At 45.9% G+C, this 21,463-nt stretch overlaps 1 protein-coding gene across 4 annotated transcripts in view; it reads right to left on the minus strand.

The window, feature by feature from the left end:
• Window positions 1–20,285, minus strand: part of Bcas1 (brain enriched myelin associated protein 1) — a 73,891-nt gene extending 53,606 nt beyond the window's left edge. For all 4 annotated transcript variants that reach the window (XM_051143875.1, XM_051143874.1, XM_051143872.1 and 1 more), the window contains exons 1-3: window positions 20,208–20,285; window positions 18,420–18,498; window positions 6,162–6,742 (exon numbers count right to left, since the gene is read on the minus strand). In XM_051143875.1, coding sequence (XP_050999832.1) covers window positions 6,162–6,742; window positions 18,420–18,498; window positions 20,208–20,279 — 732 coding nt within the window. In that variant the 5' untranslated portion in view covers window positions 20,280–20,285. The remainder of the gene's footprint in view (window positions 1–6,161; window positions 6,743–18,419; window positions 18,499–20,207) is intronic.
• Between the last annotated feature and the right edge of the window lie 1,178 nt (window positions 20,286–21,463).

Genomic DNA, 21,463 nt, shown 5'->3' on the forward strand with positions numbered 1-21,463 from the left:
CTGATGGACAGCGCTGGAGACAGGTTTGTTTCAGAGCAAGGAATTGTCACACGACGACGTCTGGATCGCTGAGTTTTGGGAACTGAGAAGAGAGAAAAATCATGGCTTGCGGTGCCGCTGTGACCAGCTGGGAGAGATCAAGCCCGCCAATGTGACTGGGGACACCCCAGACCCAGAGCGCCACCTACTGGAAGAACCGGGGAAATGATCGATGGGTGGGGTTTCTTTTTTGTGTTTTTCTTGGGTGAATGACTACATTGTTATTTTTGTGAAGTAGACAGACAAATCAGGCTTTGCAGCTCACGCCTGTAATCCCACGTTCGAAAGGCTGATACAGGAGGATTGCCTCGATCTTGGCGCCAGTTTAGACTATATTACAATACCCTTTTCAATCCCCGCCCCCAACCTCTAAAAACAGTAAGAGAAAATATAGAGGAATAAAACATCGATTTTATTCCACTCTGTGGAAGAGTGGAGGGGAAAGTGCACGAGGAGGTTGGTAAAGAGTTAAAACCTGGTGGGTCTTTCCCAACTCTCAACTTTTCTCTTGCAAAGGATGTGAGAATTAAAAGGAAAAAAAATCCTTGTGCTGGGAATTGAGCACTCAACAGAGAGTGCATGTCTAGCATACGCAAAGCCAGGGATCCCACAGATAAAAAGTAAATAAGTAATATTGTGGATAAAATGTTGCTCAATGCTTCAACAAATATTTAATTATAAAGTGGGTCATTTGAAAGGCAAGTGTCCTTGAAAAAAAATTTTTTTTTTTCAATTTGTGCTGTCACCACACAGGGTGGAAACCGCTACCTAGAAACCCATGTAGTTTAGCTGGGAAATGATCAGATTTTAAATGGAAATAAGACAGACCTTAAGTTATAAAACTCTAAAGGCTGAAGAAATGGCTCAACAGTTAGGAGCACTTGCCCCACTGGCAGAGGGTGCGGCCCCCACATGGCAGCTCACAAACACCCATAACTCCAGCTCCAGGGGATCTGACACTCTGTTCTAGCCGCTGAGGGCACTGCATGCCTGTGATATATAGACATCTGAGCAGGCAACACACACACACACACACACACACACACACACACACACGTATATATTTCTTTCTATGTATCTATGTACGTATGTATGTATGTATGTATGTATGTATCTACCTATCTATCTCCACTTCTCCTCTGCCTATTTCCCAAGAGAGAGGAAGAAAGAGGCAATCCTGCCACTTTCATTTGTTTCTTCTAGGTGAGCTGAGTGACGCATCCATGTAGAGTCACCATGCTGGAAATGTCTTAGCTCCTCTGCAGACAAACTTTAGTGTGAGTAAAGCTTGTCTGCATCTCCCCAGAGAAGTCTCCCCAGGGCCACAGGCATCGGGTTTACATCTCTCAAAGATGGTGGCTCAATGGGGAATGCATTTCTCACATGAACCACACTGGTTGTTTGTGGCTGGAGGTGGAGGGTAGAAAAAACTTTAGAGAAGGCCATTTGTCCCTCCTTGCTTCCCATAGGCAAGAGTCTCCTGTCCTTCCATCGTTCCTTTGTTCCTTCGTTCGTTCCTTCCTTCCTTCACACCATCTCCTCTCCTTGACTGTAAGGCCAGTTTGTCAGCTTGATTCTCATTGGCCTAGACAGGTGACTAGAGCTTTCTAGCCTAATGGGATGTTTCACTTGGCTATGTTTTTGTTTTGAGACAAAGTCTTATGTAGCCCAGGCTGGACTCAAACTCACTATATGGCTGAGGATGACTTTGGATTTCGGGTCCTCCTGCCTTCCGTCTTCTTGGTGCTAGGGTCTCAGTGACACCAGGTAACACTCTACAAGCCGAGCTACAACCCCCAGGCCCTGGCTTTTATTTTCGGCATCAGTAGTTACTTTGGGGCTGCACTTAGGGGCACGAGTGAGCTCATTCTTACCTAGGGCTTGAAATGGGATATTAGTTTTGCTGCTGGCACAGTGTGGACACACACACATGCTGACAGGGTAGAGGGCAACGAGGCCTTACAGGAGGCACCTCTGTCACACATGTTCCTCTAGACTGGTAATTGCATTTCACATTTATTAGAGGGAAAACCCAAACATTAATAACTGCCTCAAATTACCACAAACTCGTAACCCACTGTCTAGAATGGATATATTGTGCGTTTCACAAACCTTCCTAAGAGTGAGAAACATTTTTAGTGTTGCTGAAATTGGGCAGCAGATGTTCTAAGAACTGGCTGCTGCTCTGCAAAGAACACACACACACACAGACACACAGACACAGATACACAGACACAGACACACACAGACACACACACACTGACATACACACATAGACACAGACACACACACAAACACACACAGACACAGACAGACAGACAGACGGACACACATACACACACACACAGACACAGACACACACACACACACCTTCTTCTTCTCTTTATAGATAACACTTTGCAAATTCTCCTCCCAGCCATGCTCATCATCGCTCTTCTCTCCATTTCCCATCCCAATTTACCCGCAGTTTTTGTACTTTGGAACTCTTTGCTCATTCATTTGTGTTTGTTTGGTTTTTGTTTGTTTGTTTGTTTGTTTGTTTTGAGACAGGATCTTGTGTAGTCCAGGCTGGCCTCTTGCTGACTATGTAGCAGAGGATAACCCTGAACACCCAATTCTCCTGCTTTCACCTCCCAACACTGGGGTTACAGGCACACACCGTCACGTGTGGTTTATCTTTTCATTGTGGAGTTAATCTTCTCACAGATGAGCACTTCTGAGTACAGTGCTAGGAGAGAGGGGAGCAGGCAGTGAAAACAGCAAGCTTGCTCTTCAGATGTGCGTGACCTTGCAGATGTGCAAGCTTGCTCTTCAGATGTGCGTGACCTTGCAAGTGTGCAAGCTTGCTCTTCAGGTGTGTGTGACCTTGCAGATGTGCAAGCTTGCTCTTCAGATGTTCAGGCCCGCATGACCTGAAGGCTCAGTGTTGGCATTCCTTAAGAAAGTCTACTAGCAGCCGGGCGGTGGTGGTGCATGCCTTTAATCTCAGCACTTGGGAGGCAGAGGCAGAGATAGAGGCAGAGGCAGGTGTATCTCTGAGTTCAAGGCCAGCCTGGACTACAGAGCAAGTTCTAGGACAGCCAGAGCTGTTACACAGAAAAACCCTGTCTCAAAAAACCCAAACAAACAAACAAAAAACACAAAACAAAACCAAATAAATAAAGAAAAAGTCTACCAGGGCTGGTGAGTCAGCTCTGCAAGTCAAGGTGCTTGCTGCCAAACCTGATGACCAAAGATCGAACTCAGGGACCTACACGGTGGAAAGAAAGAATTCCCAACAGGTTGTTCTCTGACCTACATGCATGCACACACTCTGACTAAATAAGTAGATAATAAACATAGTGAAAAGCTTAGGGGGAAAAGAAAAGAACCTCCCTAGATGAGACTGTGCGAGGACTAGGGACACCAATCATCTTCCTCTTCTTGTACAAGGCTCATGTTTAAATAACCAGTGTAGAACTTGAATGAATTTATAAGCAAAAAGAAATATTTTTAAATCTTAAGGAGCCATTCCTGGCAACCATCGCTCACCCTTGAGCTCTACCACAGAGAGCAAAGGAACATGGAAGGACCACGGGGGTAACAGAAACCCAGTGTTTTCTTTTATAAGCAGTAAGGCCAGATTTCCATTATAGGGTCATTTTGTGCATGTGCGATGAAATCTATTAAATGTTTATCTTAGAACCCTGCTTCAGTTAGGGAGAGAGAGAGAGGAAAAAAAAAAAAAAAAAAAAAAAAAAAAAAAAAAAAAAAAAAAGCCCCATCCCTGCCAACCAGTTGGTTTGTGTGAATCACACTCAGTCAGCTTTCAGGCCTATAATTTATCTTTTCTTTGGCCTATGTGGTAAATGTTCCACTTGTTTATGAATTCTTGCCTTGTTTTAATTATGCTATGGTCTGAATGTAGTTTTATAAGGCACACAAATAAGATTGTCATTCTGAAAACACAGATTTGTGTGTGCGTACCACCCCCCCACCCCCACCCCCTGCCGCCCAGGACGAGACTGGGTGGAGGGCGGGGGTGGGGTGGGGTGGGGACAGCTATCTCTTTCCTAATTCGCATCTTGTAGGTTTGTGGCTGGATTTCCAAACCCAGCTAGGAGCACACAGTGACAGTGTGGCTGAAGACACAGAACTGTGGGGGATGGGACAGAGGGCGGGATAGCTGACTTGGCAGAACCTGAGGCATAATTTACCCTAAGGACTCTAAATTGATGTATCCAGTGTTCAAATTTGCATCGTGGTGGTACCAGCTCCAAGAATGCTATTGATTGGATGCTTTATTCATGTTCTTTCCTGAGGGCTGTATTTTCTTACTATACTTAAAAAACAATTGGTTTTTCCCTAAATGTAGAAGTAGGCCACCGGGGCCAATGAGAAACCTTCATAACTCAGAAGGGTATTGATCTTTCTTCTTTCCTTCCTTCCTTCCTTCCTTCCTTCCTTTCCTTTTTTCTTTTTCTGTTCAGTTTTTAAAAATCTTTGTACATATATGCATTCAAATATCCACATATTTGTTAGCTGAAGGAGAAACCGCTATCTCATAATAAGTAAAAAATATTTTATGCTTACATGGTACATGATGAGCACTCAATATTTCAAATTTCAACAATACTACCACCACCACCAACAACAAAAAATGGAAAATTTGAAGTATAATTAAGCACACACATTTCCTTTGGCAAGTGTAAGCAAGAGAGGTCTTTTATCCAGGAAGAAAGACACGGCGGTGGGCTACTCTGAAAGACGAGTTGAATTCTGGACATCCCCCAGGGCTGGACTGCATCCTTACTTGATATGTTTCTAACACAGATTGCGTCTTGAAGCCACTCTCACCTGGGAACCCACTGCAATTAAATCTAGCTGCTGTCTCTGTGTCCCTCATCCCTGCCCAGTAGAGGAGGCTGACTTAGCAGAGCGCCAAGAGTGGACTGAGGGTGCCGGGGTGTGTGACTCAGTACCTTTAAGAGCTAGCTGGCGGATACCGGCTTGGTTTGTTTAATTAAGAATGAGGATTTGGCTGAGTCACTAGGCAACTGAGCAAAGATGGGCAGAGCACAGCTCTTCTTCCTCTCCCTATAAATAGCTCTTATTTCTTCCTAATTCAGGCTATGGATCCCTACACCTTAAAAACCCATGACTGTTATTAAAAAAAAAAAAAAAAAAAAAAAAAGCCACCACCTGTGAATGGCCCTAGATGCCCATGGGTGATCAGGCAAACCCAGCCTGAGTGTCTCTGCTCAGGCAAAGTGTGCAAACAGTTGCCTACAATCGTCATAAATATCAGGCCATAGGCCCTAGAAGAACAACTTAGGGCTCTTGGCTTGTGCATATGACAGGGTGTTTGCTGTGGCAAGGCTGACAGCCGTGAGTCCAGACCGCGCCCCACATGATGCTCACTGAACTAATACATCAAACTAGCACAGTTGGGTGTAGACATGTGAAAGAACATTTGAAAGTCAACTCCATGTCCAAAGTTATGGGCTTAGGAAAAATATCGATAGCAAGAGGCTTCAATATGTCAGTCTTACTGTCTTTTTCCAGTTTTGACCATCTAGAAATTTTGGCTGGTACCTAACAGTCACAGTATATTTTTTTCTTTCGTTCTTTTTTTTTTTTTTTTTTTTTTGAGACAAGGACTCAAAGCAGCCAAGAGTGGCCTTGAACTTCAGATTTTCTTGTTTCTACTTCCCAAGAGCTGGGATTAAAAGCCTGAGCCTACACGTTGGGTATATGAGTACTGGGGATCAAAGCCAGTGTTTTAAGTATGCTGGGCAAACACTCACTGTCTTCTTCCCCTGCCTGGTATTTAGGCTTGGTAGAAGTCATATTTTTTCCCCTAGTGCCTTTCTTTCTGGGCTCATAAACACAGGCCCTGTACCCCAGGCTTGGATAAGGAGGCCAGATTCATTTCTAATTAGTCACCTGCCACCTCTTTTTCTTTACATAAAACAGAGCTTACGGATGCTTTGCTCTTCAGATGTTTCTGCCTACACAAACCTATAGGAGAAGCTAATCTTACCTTCTTTAGGACCTTGGGTGACTGCGGCAGTCTCACCTGATCTGTGTCCCCCACAGAAGCACCCATTGAAGAGGAAGTAGGTAAATTTTCACTCACTTACCTCGCATGCAGAGACACCATGGGAATTCCCTGGGACGGCAGGAGCCTCTAGGGCCTGGGCTTGGTCTTCTGCTCCCTTGGCTTCTTTAGGCTGTCTGTCAACTGGCACACTTTCTCTTCCCTTGTCCAGTTTAAAGAATCTGTTGAAAAAGCTGAAATCCTTGGGCCTGGACTGGCCTTCTGCCTGGGACTCAGGTGGGGAGGGTGGCGGAGGCAGGCAGGTGGCAGGGAGGGCCTGCTGCTTGGCCTCAGCGCACCCTGGGGTTTTATCTGCAGCCGGCCCTGGTGCAGCTGCCATCGGAAGCGCCCCGTGTTCACTTGGGTCTTTGTTCGCAGGCACTGTGCCGGGGCTGACATCAAGCCTCCCCGAAGCAGCCGATGAATCCGTGCCTTGGTCCCCGGGACGTCCTGGTACAGGCCGAGAGAGTGTCAAGAAAAAATGCGATCTAGCAGCTGGTGCCTCGGGCTTGGCTCCTTTCCCAAGATTCTTTCCGCTGGCATCGGCCACAGCATGGGCCTCCTCCGTTGTCTTGGGGGAAGAAGCAGCCACATTATCCTTGGAGATGCTTATTCCCAAGTCGACTGTAAACACAAACATAAACAGCGGTCATTCAACAAGCCAGGAAATTCAAGGGTGAATAATGGACTCCCAACTTTTGATACACAACGTCCCCTCCGCAGACTGGGGTGGCCTTGTTCCCTGCTAGTAGAGCAGTGAACATCCCCTGACTCTGTTCTTCCTAGCAGAGAGACCCCTCCAAGGCTGATGAGGCAGAAAAAGCCAAAGACTGAGAAGTCATTCCCTGCCAGGCACTGTGTGAATGACACCCAATGTCTGCTTTCATCTTTTACCCAGAGAAACATAAGAGTTAATTTTTCCCATAAGAGCTGGGCATGGTGGCGCATGCCTTTAATCCCAGCACTGGCGGAGGCAGAGGCAAGCAGATCTCTGTGAGTTCAAGGCCAGCCTGGTCCAGGACAGCCAGGGCTACACAGAGGAACTCTGTCTCAAGGCCCCCTGCCCCAAATATTTTCTAGTAGGCAACCATAGTAGGTTAGAACATGGGCTCTCTCAGCACTCTAGACGTCTAAGCTTGTGCTGTTGTTTCTCACGGGTATAAGGTCTAGCAGCCCCATTGGCCCCAACCTCTTGAATGCCCCTCACACCCCAATGCTGTGGTAGTCAAACATATTTTGTAAACGTCCCCTAGGAAAGAAAAAGCGCTCACATTTGAGGACCACCGAGTGAGGCTGTTGGTGGCAGGGAATGGTAGCGCTACCCTTTAACCCCAGCACCACGGGGACAGAGGCAGGTGGATCTCTGTGAGTTCCAGGCCAGCCAGAGCAACACAGTGAGACCTTGTCTCCAAAACAAACAAACAAACAAACAAACAAAAAAAAAGCAAACCCCGCCGCCCAAAAAAAACCTTTTTTAATCCAAGGGCTTTAGTTTTTCTCCAAAACAGTAGAAGTTCCCCCACCATTTTCTCAGGAGCTGACACTAGTTAATATGCTTAAAGTCTACAGAAAAGTAGCTTAGATATACTCAGTACACACCATGAAATTCAGCTATTGTCATCACTGATAAGGGGGAACGTTTTCACCAGAGCTCAAGCCACCTTCCCGCCAGTCCCCAGTGAGAGGGCTCAACCGAAGCCAACTTCTGAGCTCATGCTCTTCCGTGCTAACGTGAGGCATCTACCAGCACAGACTCTGGGTCATGCACGTCCAAGACTAAAACAGCAGTGCTCAGAAAGTCTAGACTCGACTGGTATGTACAGGAAGGCTGCGGCAGCACTACAGATGTGGCCAGCTCATGTGTTCTGTGTGTGTGTGTGTAGCTGGCAGTTGCCACACTCCCAAGCACCGCCCCCCCACCCCCCTTCCTGTCTTGAGCCAACTGAATTGCTTTCTTTTAAGAACCTTTGATAGCAAAGCAGTGGCGAAGAAGTTTGGGATCGTATTTGATTCTGAAGATCCTCTACTGACAAGCGTTGAGAGCCTGGGAAAAGCCCCAACCAGCTCGAGCTTCCCTCACTTATAAAATGGGACCGTTGGGCTGGGGCGATGCCTTGCTAACATCGGAGCCTGAGTTCCATCCCCCCAAACCCATGTGGAGAGAAAGCTGGGCTGGTCACACTTGTAATTCAAGCCCTGGGGAGGTGGAAGCAGATGGGTTTGGGGCACACCGTCCAGCCAACCTCGCCTGACTGGTGAGTTCCAGGCTGCTGAGACAGTGAGAAACCCTGTCTCATTTTTTTTTTTTTTAATGTGTATAACTCCTGAAGAGCAATACTTGAGGTTATCCTCTGGCCTCCATCATATGCATATATGTGTGCATATGCACCCCTACCCGTATAAACATGTGAGTACACAAGCATGTGTGTGCGTGCACGTGTGTACACACACGGAGTAGGATAGTTCCCCGCTATGATTGTTATGATGCCTCAGGGAATGGTCACCCAAGGTCTGGCTTGATGCTGTTCCCCTCAGCAGGTCCATAATGACTGACAGCTACTATGAGAATGTCAAAGACCTCTCCCCACTCTTGCCAACTTTGCACTTTGTTTAGTAGAGATTTAGGCAGACTCATCTCGAGATCTGTTTGCAAGAAATCCAAGAGCAGGAAAACGCAGAGAGAGTATCAGAGATTCTTCTGTTCTGTCTCCATCACACAATAACATTGGACGATAAACACATGGCCACACATACACACGTTCGTCCGAGGTAGCTCTGCCAAACTCTAGTATCTTACAGAGCCTGAAGTCAGCCGTCTTCTTGTGTGCCTCAGTGACCTCTTAGGACCACAGAAGGCAGAGAAGTGACACAAGATGAGGCCAGGGATTGGTGCACTGGCTAGCCCCTCTCAGGCACTGTTCTCCTGCGCTCTGGAAGCAAATACACTGCAGGAGGGAGGGAAGGAGAGAGGGAGCAGCAAGCAGAGCAGGCACCAAACAAGCAAGGGATGCCTTTGGCTTGTCAGAGTGAGCAGAAATGGATTGTGGTTCTGGTCCATGCCAAAGGGAGAGGAAACTGTTGACAAAAAGAGAGAGTTTGAGATTGAAAAAACAAACAAACAAACAACAAGGAGTGGCCTTTGCAAAGCACTGAAAGCATGGCTTTATACATCCTGGCTGGGAACTAAAGGAGCTAAAAGGTGTTACAGCAAAGAAAACAACACAACACTTTCCATGGGGGCGGGGTGGGGGGAAGAGTGCCAGCCAGTATTTTGCTTTGAAAAGTCTCATTGCTGAATATGACATAACACACATGAAGCCAACAACAGAAATAAACAAGATGCTCTGTTGCCAGAGATCAGGTGAAGCCACTCAGGGACTTGTAGGAGCCACGCGTTCTAAGTGGGCTCCCTTCAAGGCAGCTGAAGCTCTACGCTGTAAGCTGGGTGGTCCATACTGTTAGCAGGGTTGTTAGGGTCAGAGCCTGGGTTGTGGAGGCCCTGACAACCAGGCTTGGCCAACCATCCTCAACAGGCCGAGTGAAAGACAATTGGTAGTGAAAGCAGAGAAAGAGGATTAAGTCAGCATAGTCACGCTTGAAAGAAGAACAAATGAAGAGGTTCAGTGATGTTCACCCCGCCCCCCAGTCCATCTTCAGGGTCCAGCCTCTTACGGTCACGAGTGTTTACTTTATAAAATTGGTGTGTGTACATTTATAATTGTTATACCTTCTTGGTGAATTGATTTGTGTCTTTATTAATATGTAGTGGTCTTTCGAACTGACTTTAAGGGATACTGGGCTATCTCTGGCAGTTTGTCTTTCTGGCTCCCGTTGGCTGTAGAGGTTGTTTTTCATCCTCCGCCTCTCCGTCTGTGGGAGTCTTTACTGGTGCAATGTGTTTCTCAGGGACAGCACACAGCTGGCTGCCGCTTTGTCATCTAGTCTGTCTCTTTATGGATGGGGAGAGACTGTTTATACTACGAACCTCCTTCGCCTCTGCATTTCTCTTCTTCTGCTTAGTGGCATCTATTGGAGACACTGTGTGTGAGTTTATTATTTTTTTTAAATATTATCCACTAAATTTTATTCCCAACGTTTCTAGTTACCTTTTTTTTTTTTTTTAATCCTCAGCTCCTTTGCTGGTGTTTCCCTGTGTCGCTGACTTTCTCATCCATTTTGCTAACTGTCCCTCTTCGCTGCTGACCTTCCTCCCCTGGGACTGAATCCAGCTGCTTCTTTGTGTGCTCTTTCAGGTCATCAATCATCTTTAAAAGAAAGCTTCTGGAATCTTCCTGGCATTTTACCCAAGTCAGCGTCTTTGAGCTTAGGAGTCAGGAGCTCTGGGTTTTCAGAAGTCCTGTTGCTTTTCTTTTCTTTCTTTCTTAAACTTTCTTTCTTTTTTTTTTTTTTTCATTTCTGTGTCACAATTTGTGCACCTGTTAGTTTGGATTTTGCTTCTAGTTTTGGGGTGGCTCTTCTAATTAAACCTTCCTCTTATTATGGATACAGGCACTGGGGGCAAGTGCCAGGACTTATGTGTAGAGGTCAGAGGACAACGTGCAGGACTCCGTTCTCCCCTTCCACCATGTGGGTTCCAGGCATTGAGCCTAGGTCATCAGCTTGCCAAGCATATGCTATAGCATTTTATCAGCCCATTAACATTATCATAGGCACATATGGTGGCCAGCACTTCAGGAAACCACTAGGGGGCGCTAGAGTGGCCCCCCCCCCCACATGGAAAGAGGGAACTATTGAAACTCCTTGTTTTTTCATACATATATACATACACATATGCATAAAATACACACACACACACACACACACACACATGCCCTGAGTGAACACAAACCTAGGACGTCTAGTTACAGCCTCAAATGTCTTTATGAATGTCTGGTGGTCAGGCCAAGTCAGATGACACAGGTAAGGCAAAGAGCAGAGCCCTGAGGTGAAGCCATGAAAGATGTCGGTGCTTACAGGAGAACAGCCACACTGTAACAAGCTGCTGGGGACAGCTCCTCTGTTTCTGAGATTTATTGTCCCAGTTCTCCCAGAGGCTTTCAAAGGGAAAGCCGAGACTTGTCATCTTTGCTCTGCCAATATAGCATTCATTTCTGAACACCTAGTCCATTGGTTCATGTGTGTGTTCTCCACAAGGCACCATTTTGCATATGTGTGTGGTACATGTGTGTGTGTTCACATGTGCGTGCGCATGTGTATGGGGGTATGTGTACATGTGGGTACCCATATGGTCGCTCCACTTTATTTTCTTGCTTTTTGAGATAGGGTCTCTCACTGAACCCCGAGCGTGCTGATTTGGCTAGACTAATTGTTTCCCAAGTCTCGAAAGTTCTCCTGTTTCAGCACTAGAATTACAGATGCGCTGCTAGGTTTGGCTATTTTATTTTTGTGCTGGGGATCCAAACCCAAGTCCTGCTGTTTGCACGGCGAGCACATTTCACCATCTCTCCAGCCCCTCCAACACCATTCCCTGCACAACCTGGTCTTCTGCGTTGATATCCTGATCTAGCAGGCTAAGTCACAAAGCAGACATACAATGCCGGGCAGTCACCAAGGGGAGTTGCTACGAATCTTGCAGATGCAATGGGAGTTTGTAGAGCTATGGTAGTTAACATGGGTGAAGCACTTGGATCAGACACACAGTGATTGTGGCATCAGGATTCAAATGCAGACACAGGGCAAGGCAGTGCATTGCAGAGGGAGGGAGTTGTTGAGCTCTTCAAAAGACAAATCTATTTAAATATCAAAGGACTTTGGGAAGCCCTTGGGAAAAGAAAGGCTGAAGACCTCAGAGAGTACACGAAAATGACCCTCCGAGGGTTGGGTCGGGTCATATAGAGTCAAATGACACTTCAAACAACTGTGGCTTTTGGTGCTGGGCGCTTTGTTGTTCTGAAGTGTGGGGGGGGTTCATGGGGCAGATGCTTATGGCTTGGAGGAAGATGGGAGATTTGGAAACTTCACTGAACGATCACGTTTCAGGCTTTTCATCTCCGTTCTGAAGAGCCAGGATGTCTTGGCCAGGAAACCCTTGCACAAATAACAGAGGGAATTTTTGGATATGGGGGAATGGAGTCTTGATTTTCAGCTTGATTTGCCTGGACATTGAGTAATGTCATGGGAGTCAAATGGACTATTAACCCTGTGATACCCAGAACACATCTTCAAGAGGCCACAGCGTTGGTCTGTTCTCGTGGGTAAGACTCGGGCAGTGACGTCACATTTTCCATTCTTGTCTTTCCTCACCACCTTCCTAGTGCTTGTACGCTTTGCAAAATTGTGGAGGTATGCACGGTTACTTCAAGTGCAAAGCCAACTGCTCCAATACTGCCTGTCACTGAAAGACGCAGGAGGTGTTTGAGTGAGTCTTGGGGGTTTTGTTTGTTTGGGTTTTGCTTTTGTTTTTTCCTTCTTAAGTCAGGTGATAATGCGCATCTGACGTGTCGTGTCTCTGCCACCAAAATCGAAGGCTCGCTGCTCGTAATGGTGACGACGGTTGATGATGGTGACGGTTATGAATTTTTTTGAAAGCTATCTTTTGAGACATATGATGTACTGATGTAAACATAATGCCAGAGGCGGCCAGCTCTGGGGTCTGCTGTGTAGTATGTTTGGCCAGGACACTGTTGCAGATGTTCTGAGCTGAGGCGGTTCTAAGGGAAAACCCTAACCTCAGTACCATGGAGCTCTTGCTGGTGTCCTTCCAGGAGCCACATATAGAGAGCTGTGGAGACGGGGGAGCATTTCTAGCTCCTTGCAACTTCTGTGCCTCACAGAGCCTCAAGCTGCCCCCTCAGCCATCTGCCCATCTGTGCTGGTCCAGGCCTTGAGCGCATTGCACGTGCTGAGCTCTGGGTGTGTTTTAACAGATGACAACCAGCCCTTTGCTCTCAGAAATGTCTAACATTTAAATTGCTTAGGTAATCTCATCTAGGTGTATGTGTCTGCTCACGTGTATGCAGGTGTATGTGACGTAGTGTGTGTATTTGGTGTGAGAACAACACTGTGTCTTGTTTACCTGGCATTATCTATCTTGTTTTGGAAACAGGATCTCTCCCTGGCCTGAGATTTGTCAAGTAGACTAGACTGGCTGGCCATTGAGGCCCAGAGATCTGTTTCTCTCCACTTCCCCAGGACTGGGATTATAAGCACATGATGCCATGCCAGTCTTTTTTTTTTTTTTTTTTTTTTGAAACAGGATTCTGAGGATCAACTTTACTCACCCCCCCCCCCCGTACTTTACTGACTGCACCTCAACTCCCTCTCAAACTTTCGTCTAAGTCATGGAAGCATTTTTAAAAGCCTGGCACTGTGTTAAGGTCTGTGACCCCAGCTACTGTAGAATGAGAGACGATTGTGACTTCAAGGTCAGAAGGAGCAACAACAACCAAACAAAACCCCAAACAAAAGCAGACAGGGTAGCTAGGAACAACGGCTGCTAACAGAATACACATGTTAGCTGTTGCCCAGGACCCATAATTGTTTTCCACTGCCAGGCAGCTATGAGTTGAGGGACTGTCAGAGACAGTGCCTCAAGGATCACTCATTGTCTTCTCAGTAGAAACCTCTTTTTAACATGACTAGGGAATTTTCAGTTCATTAAACTGATTCCACATATGTGTGTATAGACACACACACGTATTTTAAAGATGCAAAATTAGGCCATTCCTTCTTTAAGAACAGTTGACAATGGTCTTATACAGAGAAAAAGCTACGTGAAACGCAGAGATGTCTCTCTTTTCCTTTATCTTGCATACGTAGGTAAGGAGATAGGAGCTGAAAGGAAAGAAAGGGGGAATATAGGAACATAGAGGGAGGAGAGAACAAAAGCTAGATGATTGAACCTACTCCTTAACTCAAGGCCTTAATTGTTACTCATAATGAAGGTTATGTCTAAGTCATTGCTATAGAATTTAGTATATTGATATAAGACATGGACATGTCAAATATTTGTTGGGTAGATATGACTCTATTCATATATGAGGTAAAATCGTTGAATAAGGTCTTCAAAAGCCTCAGAGACACATAGAATATGGCTTTTTTTTTTTTTTTTTTTTTTTGAGACAGGGTTTCTCTGTGAAGCCTTGGCTGTCCTGGACTTGCTTTGTAGACCAGACTGGCCTCGAACTCACATCAATCTGCCTGCATCTGCCTCTCGAGTGCTGGGATTAAAGGTGTGCACTACCACCACCCGGCAGAATATGGCATTTAAAGTTGTTTTTATAATCCTAAATTTCTTTGACAACAAGACAAGTTAACTCCTGACAACACCCAGCCTACCACAAAGAAGATGATGAGCATCAAAGACCCTCCTTATGGAGATGGATTCAAATGTGGCAAACCAGCCACTGGGCAAAATGTCCTCATTCCAGCCAGAAACAGAATTTGCCTAAAAATGGGCAGATTAGATGAAGGCAGAGTTGGCAGCTGCACTCTGCCAAGACAGGGTAAGCAAGTCCAAAATATTTCTGGCCCTGCGAATAAAACTGGAAGAGATATTGGGCCAGAAAGCTGAAGATGAGGCTCCAACTTTATAGAGAGTGTTGGGTGACTGTTCAGGCAGTAAACCATCTAAGTCAATTTGTACATTTTGGAAGCTGCTAATCTGGACTGCTGGTTCACTCAGGAATTTAAGTTTTATTCCTTCTCAAGTCCCTGAGCGGCATTGAAGGCCAGATACTATAGTTTTACAACCAAGTGTAGTTGATTAGGGGACAAGATCATTTTAGATCAAGATAAAAGAGTTAATAGAGTTGAGATGGGATAGATATTGCATTTCATCCAGAAATTTAGACGCAGCAAGACAGAAAAGACATTTATTTCAAACTGGACAAATACAAATAGCCAAACCACTATGAATGTAACATTTATAGAACTCACGATTCTCATGATTGTCACGTGGTTCTCCCTGCTGTATGTAGTTTGTTTTGTACATGTGTAATAAAATAAATGTATTAAAAAAAAAAAAGAACAGTGGACGAGGGATGAAAAGGAACATATTAATTCTAAGAAACCTCTTAACTGTGTGCAACAGACAGGTGTCATGTCTGGGAAATGGTGTGTTCTGACAGACCAGACATGTGTTGGGCTCTGCCACACATCAGCTGTGAGGATGGAGATTTTTGGGATTTTTTTTGTTTTTTTTTTACATAGGATAAATTCACTGGGACAGAATCAAACTAAGAGATGGGGGAATTTTCATGTCCTCGAAGATTTGTGAAGTTTTAGAAATAAATACCCAAGAAGGAAAATCCGGTCAAGTGAGATTGGTTCACCGGGGCAGCCAGTGACAAAGGTTGGCACCTCAGTCTACTTTGTCTATAGTTGGCCTCTCCTCCTTCTTTTCCTCCATAGCCTCTGACCACAGTCTCCTTATGGCCAGAGAGAGCTGCATTACTCCCATCTTACAGGTGAATCTTGGGCAATGCCAATTGCATTCCACCATTATTATACAGATAGCAAGTGGCAGAGCTGACACTGTCCCCCAAGTCAAGTTGGTTAGACTGCAATACCTGCATGCAATATGGGACCAAGTGACTAACAAACTTGGGGCCTTAACACAACATGGGTATCTCAGAGCTTAGAAAGTCACATGTTAAAAGTGGGTCAGCTTCTAGAAACTTCCATGCCTGTTCTGAGGCTTATGGTCCCCTTTCCACAGTTAAGCCTACCAGTACCCATCTTTAAGCGTCCCCTTGCCTCATTTTTCCCTCCCTCCTTTCACCCCCCAACACATGCTCTCAATTGTTGTTAAATTATCATTATTATTAGGCCTACCATGTTGAGTACCAATTGTTGTGGTTAAAATATCAATAAGACTTAATAATGTTTATTGTCAGGCCTATAATTATTATTACAGCAGTATAACCCACTAGCAATCAATCAAGACACAGACACCTGTTATAATTTTAAATAGCCTTAGTTAACCTGGGGGAGGGCAGATATCAGTCTTCTAAACTGCTTCTCATAATGGGACAGATATGGGATCCCTGCCCCAATCCCATGCCATCTGCTTCTAATAATTTCTATCAAGCTACCTCCCATCCATAATAATCCCAAATACTTGCTAATATTCCTCATCTGAGCCAAATCTCCATCCACGTCAGCCATATGCTTCTCTTCCATCTAACGCATGGCAGCCTTCTTCTCCTCTCATCTCCACTGGTCACTCTTCTTCCTCCCAAGATTCTCTCTGTCTTACCATGCCCAGGAACCTTAGCCATGCCCATTTCATTTGCAATGCCTAAGTGCAATGACCTTTTATTAATTAGCATCGAAATACATCAGACCAACCTCTAACACTCAATGTTACCTCTTTTTTTTTCCAGCCCTAATGCTCTTGCTTCTTTCTTTACAATGACCTTTCGGGTGACATTAGGCTTCCATGAATAGCTCAGGACCATTTTTCCATCTCACCCATTCACAAAGCCTTCTTTTTGTCACCCACAGGTAAGGTAATGTGCTCACAGGTTCCAGGGTGACACAATCTTGGAGAAGTAGGAACGCTCTTTTGTGCCTCACCCTCCCTCACTTGCAATGCTCTATGGCTTCATGACTGCAGACCTTGCAGCTATACGTTGCATTCCGAAGCATACATTCTCATGTTGTTGACAATAAAGGTCTGATTATTCTTTTTACATGAACCCACATAAGCCACACACATGTATGAGTCAACATTTCTATGATACGACAACACAGAAGATGGGATCCTTGGGGTGATTTGCTGAGCCACCTACAGAATCCCAGCAGCCACCTGTAAGTCCAGCGCATCCTCCCACTCACCCTACCCCGCTGCCCTTCATTGTCTCCAATGCTCACTCTCTGTCTCCTTTGGCTTCTGCCCCAAACTTCAAGTCTGTTTCCGTGTGACTCAGGCACCTCTCTGAAGAATAGATGTATCTTTTAAAAGCATGTGTGTGTGTGTGTGTGTGTGTGTGTGTGTGTGACAGAATGTTAATTACATGGCAGCTGCAGTATCTCCATCACACAGCTTAGCCTTTTGTGAATCCTTGTTTTACAGTCCCTAAGGGGGATGTGCAGTGGATTTTGCAAAAACAAAAACAAACCAGAGAACAATTATCTTCCATGATGGTTAAAAGCCCCTTTGGCTTTCCTTCCTGGCATCTCTGGGCTTAGTGCCATCTCTCCCTTCTTGTTTTTTGTGACAAAAGTAAGCTGGGCAGCCAACTTCCTCCTGTCTTACCAGATGGAAGGGATTGTCAAATATCAGTGGGGCTGTAGCATTTCTGTAACCGGCAACTTATAAAGTGGAAAGGTATAATGATCTTTTTAAAAAGTGTGTGTGTGTGTGTGTGTGTGTGTGTGTGTGTGTGTGTGTGTGTCTTTATGTATACCACAGGCACACAGGAGCCCATGGAGGCCAGAAGAAAGCATCCGATTTTAGGAACTGGCACTATAGATGGTTGTGAACCGCCATGTGTGTGCTGGACATGGACTCCACATCCTATGGAAGAACAGCAGGTGTTCTTAACCACTGAGCCATCTTCTTGTAAGGATTATTGATTAGGTCTGGCCTGAAAGTATGTGGAAGAGTTTGTGCCCTCCAAGTCTGCGATCTCTGGGAAGTCTGAGGTTTTCCTTTTTCAAGTTCTCCAAAGTCACAGGGAAGGTGAGGTTGGGTCACTCATCAAAGGGTCATCAACTGCAATAGACCCACACCTCACTTGTGCCAAGGCACATAGCTGATGAGCTGCCAAGCGGGGCTTCTAAAATCCCCAGAATCCAGATGCTTGTTCTTGGCTGCTGCTGCAAAGCCCTGCCCTGCTGCCATGTGTATTCACATGAGGGTTGTCATGGCTTGAATTCTATCTCCCCAAAGATGCTGAGGTTCTAACCACTGTGAAGGTGACCTCATTTGGAAACAGTCTTTCACATGGCCAAGATGTGGTTGTCAAGGTGGGCCCTGGTACAGTTGACCTGTTTTCTTACGGCAGCAGGACTGCAGGTCTACAGACAGACTCCCACACATGGAGACACAGGGAGAAGCCAGTCATCTTTGAGTCAAAACATCCTGAATTAGGTTTTGCCAGAACTCAGAGGGGACCGATGTGATGGCACCCAGATTCTGGCTCTAAGGCCATAGGACAGGCAGCATCCAATGTGTAAGCACCCAGTGTGGGCCTAGTGTATCTGCCACCCCAGGGAATAAATATGTGAGCTTTTGAAAAAAAAAAAAACCTGTGGCTCTATCCTTACTCTGCTCACTGTAAATAGGGCCAGAGATCCCTCACTCCGCAGAGTGGTCTTCACACACAGCACTCACCTTCATCATAGTGTTGAGTCACGTGAGTGGACACCAGCACCGGGTTCCCATTCTGAACACACTCATTGTCTGACATTGCCTGCAACGAAACAGATGGTTTCAGTGGCCAAGTGTTCAGGGGGAGAGACTCACGGAAGAGCAGCAAGGCTACGGGAGCATCTTCCGGAGTCAAATTTAAAGGCTGCCTTTGTAGAAACATCCAACTTCCTAGTTGGCCTTGTAACAGCAAAATGACTCACTCGGGCCAGATTCGTGTCATCCTATGAGCACCCCGGGGTTCATGTTTCATCTCACCAGCCTCATACAGGGAGGCCAATCCCCTGGCAACACAGATGGGATGTTGAGGCCCCAAAGGGGCAGTGTCTAGCAAGGAACTGTGCAGGAACTTAACACAGCAATTCAGTGGCCTGCCAGGCTAATTTCACCTGGCCATCCTGGCTGTGCAGATGAACACCCCTGCCAAATACAGGAAGTTTACTCTGTGTGTGTGTGTGTGTGTGTGTGTGTGTGTGTGTGTGTGTGTGTAGATGCACATGTATGTTTGTGCATGTGTAAGCATGTGCATGTTTGTGGAGATGAAAGGACAATTTCAGGTGTTGTTCCTCTGGCTATATCCACCTGTTTTGAGACAGTAGCTTGGAGCTCACCTGTCCTGAGAGCTCCATGGATCTTTCTGTCATCACCTACTCAGAATCGGTTATACAAGTCTGGAATTTTTTTTTTTTTTTTTTTTTTTTTTTTTTAATGTGGGCTCTCTGGGAATCGAACTCAGGTCCTTATGCTTGTAAGGCAAGTACTCTTCCAACTTATCTAACTCCCTAACCCCTTGGCCTCAGATCCCAACAGACTTTTTTTAAGGAGCTTTTCCTAACTGGTGACTCTCCACCAGTGCTGTATGTCTCATTATCAAAAGCTTTGACAACACCCGCCTCCACTCTGATTTCCATGTAGTTTCTGTTTAGATAGTCCTATGGAGAAAGTCAGATACTGTGATTTTAGAGGTTTCCCAGAGGTTCAATGTATACATGAGGTCTCGGACCACTGAAACACACTTAGGATTGTCAGCCTTGGCACTATGGGCATTTGGACTTAGTAATTTTTGTTTCTCTGTGTGTGCATGTGTGTGCGGGTGTGTGTGTGTGCATGTGTATATGTGTGCGTGTGTATGTGGGCATGTGTTCTGTGCACTGTAGGTCAGTCAAGGACAACTGTGGCCTCTATACACCTGATGTCAGAAACAGCCCCTTCCCAAGTAAACTATCAAAGACATCTCCGGGCTTCATCCTGTGTCACTAGGGAAAACACCACCAAGAAACAAAAGCCTTCCTTTGGAAGCCGCCGACCTTGAAGCGCCTACTAAGTGGGCTCTTTGGGAATCACCTGTGGAGGTTGTTGAAGACAAAAGCCCATAGACCGCCATCTCTCACACTGCTTCTGTCTGACGTGGCGTCTCAGAGTCTGTATTTTGTGGGGGAGGTGAACTCATACATGCCCATGTGTGTGCATGTGGAGGTCAGAGGTCTACCCTGGGATCCCCATGTCTCTGTGCTGCCATGCCCAACTTTTTACACGGGTGTTGGGGATCAGGGCTCAGGTTCTCATGTACCCACCCAGTGAGCCCGCACCCGTCCCACACAGAACCTGCATTTTAAACAGCTTCTTGGTGGACTCTGGGACTTCAGTGACCACTGGCCAACAGTGACAGCAGCGGCCCTCACGCCCCATCTCTCTTAGGTAAGGGGGGGGGTAGGCCTTTTGGACCCCACTTTCTGGAATCCAGTGTGCTACCTTGTAAGTGTCTGCTTCCGGGTCATTCTCCTGGTCGTCAGTTCTTAGTGGGATGCTCATTTGGTTTCCCATTGTTCCTCTGATAGAGAAAAGGGAGAAAAAGAAATCAAAACACAACGCTTAGCTGGGAATATGGTCTTAACTCCTCATGTTCGTGTGCAAGCATTTTCCCTATCAAACCATCTCCCTAGGCCCCTAAGGGACGACTCCCTTCCATACACATTTAAGTGTGAGCTATATTATAGGGCTGGGAGATGTGTGGAACCTACAGTCAGGTGAAAAGTCTTTTTCCTATCACAGAGCTGAGGTTCCCTGACCCTTTCACTGTACACTCTTTTTATTTTATATTTTTAAAGAGTCATTTATTTATTATGTATACAGTGTTCTGCCTGCATGCCAGAGCCAGAAGAGGGCACCAGATCTCGTTATATAGATGGTTGTGAGCCACCATGTGGTTGCTGGGAATTGAACTCAGGACCTTTGGAAGAGCAGCCAGTGCTCTAAACCTCTGAACCATCTCTCCAGCCCCTCACTGAACACTCTAAACAGCCTTTCTGCAACTTCAGGGCCAGGGTAGGTGAACAGTGGGAAACGCAGGACCTGTGTTTTGCTGAGATCACTTGGAATCTGATAACACTGCTTTCTTGGGCAATCAGAATGTTCCCCCTACACCTGTCTATTAACTCAATACTTAAATCAAACCAAAGGAAAAAGGCTTACTGCCACCTACTGGCAGATATAAGAACAACAGAAACAAATTCCTGGAGCCAAGGGACTAAGTTCCAATGACCCAGCGGTTGAAAAGAGCACTTTGATGGTTGGAAATGAAGAACTACAAACAGCTGGCAGGAAGGAAGCAAGACCCAACAGTGCTGAGACTAATAAAGCAAGAATGACAGCCATGCCTGACGACGGATCTGGAGAGTTATCATAGGCTGGTGCAGGAAAGCTCTAGGCCAGTGGTTCTCAACCTCTGGGTCATGACCCTCCCAGAGACCATCAGGAAATGCAGATGTTTACATTATGATTCATTACAGCAGAAACATTACAGTTATGAAGTAGCAACAGAAGTAATTTATGGTTTGCGGAGTGGTCACCACAACATGAGGAACTGTATGTAGCAGGAAGGTTGAGGACCACTGCTCTCGGTGAACGCAGTGGACCATGAGCTTGCAAAGTGGCCTCTAGAGTTTACACTCAGCTCCTGCAGGCCACACACTGCAAAACGTGACTCTGGATCAGTCCCTAAGCCTCAG

Source organism: Acomys russatus, chromosome 4, assembly GCF_903995435.1.
Source record: "Acomys russatus chromosome 4, mAcoRus1.1, whole genome shotgun sequence".
NCBI classification, from domain to species: domain Eukaryota; kingdom Metazoa; phylum Chordata; class Mammalia; order Rodentia; family Muridae; genus Acomys; species Acomys russatus.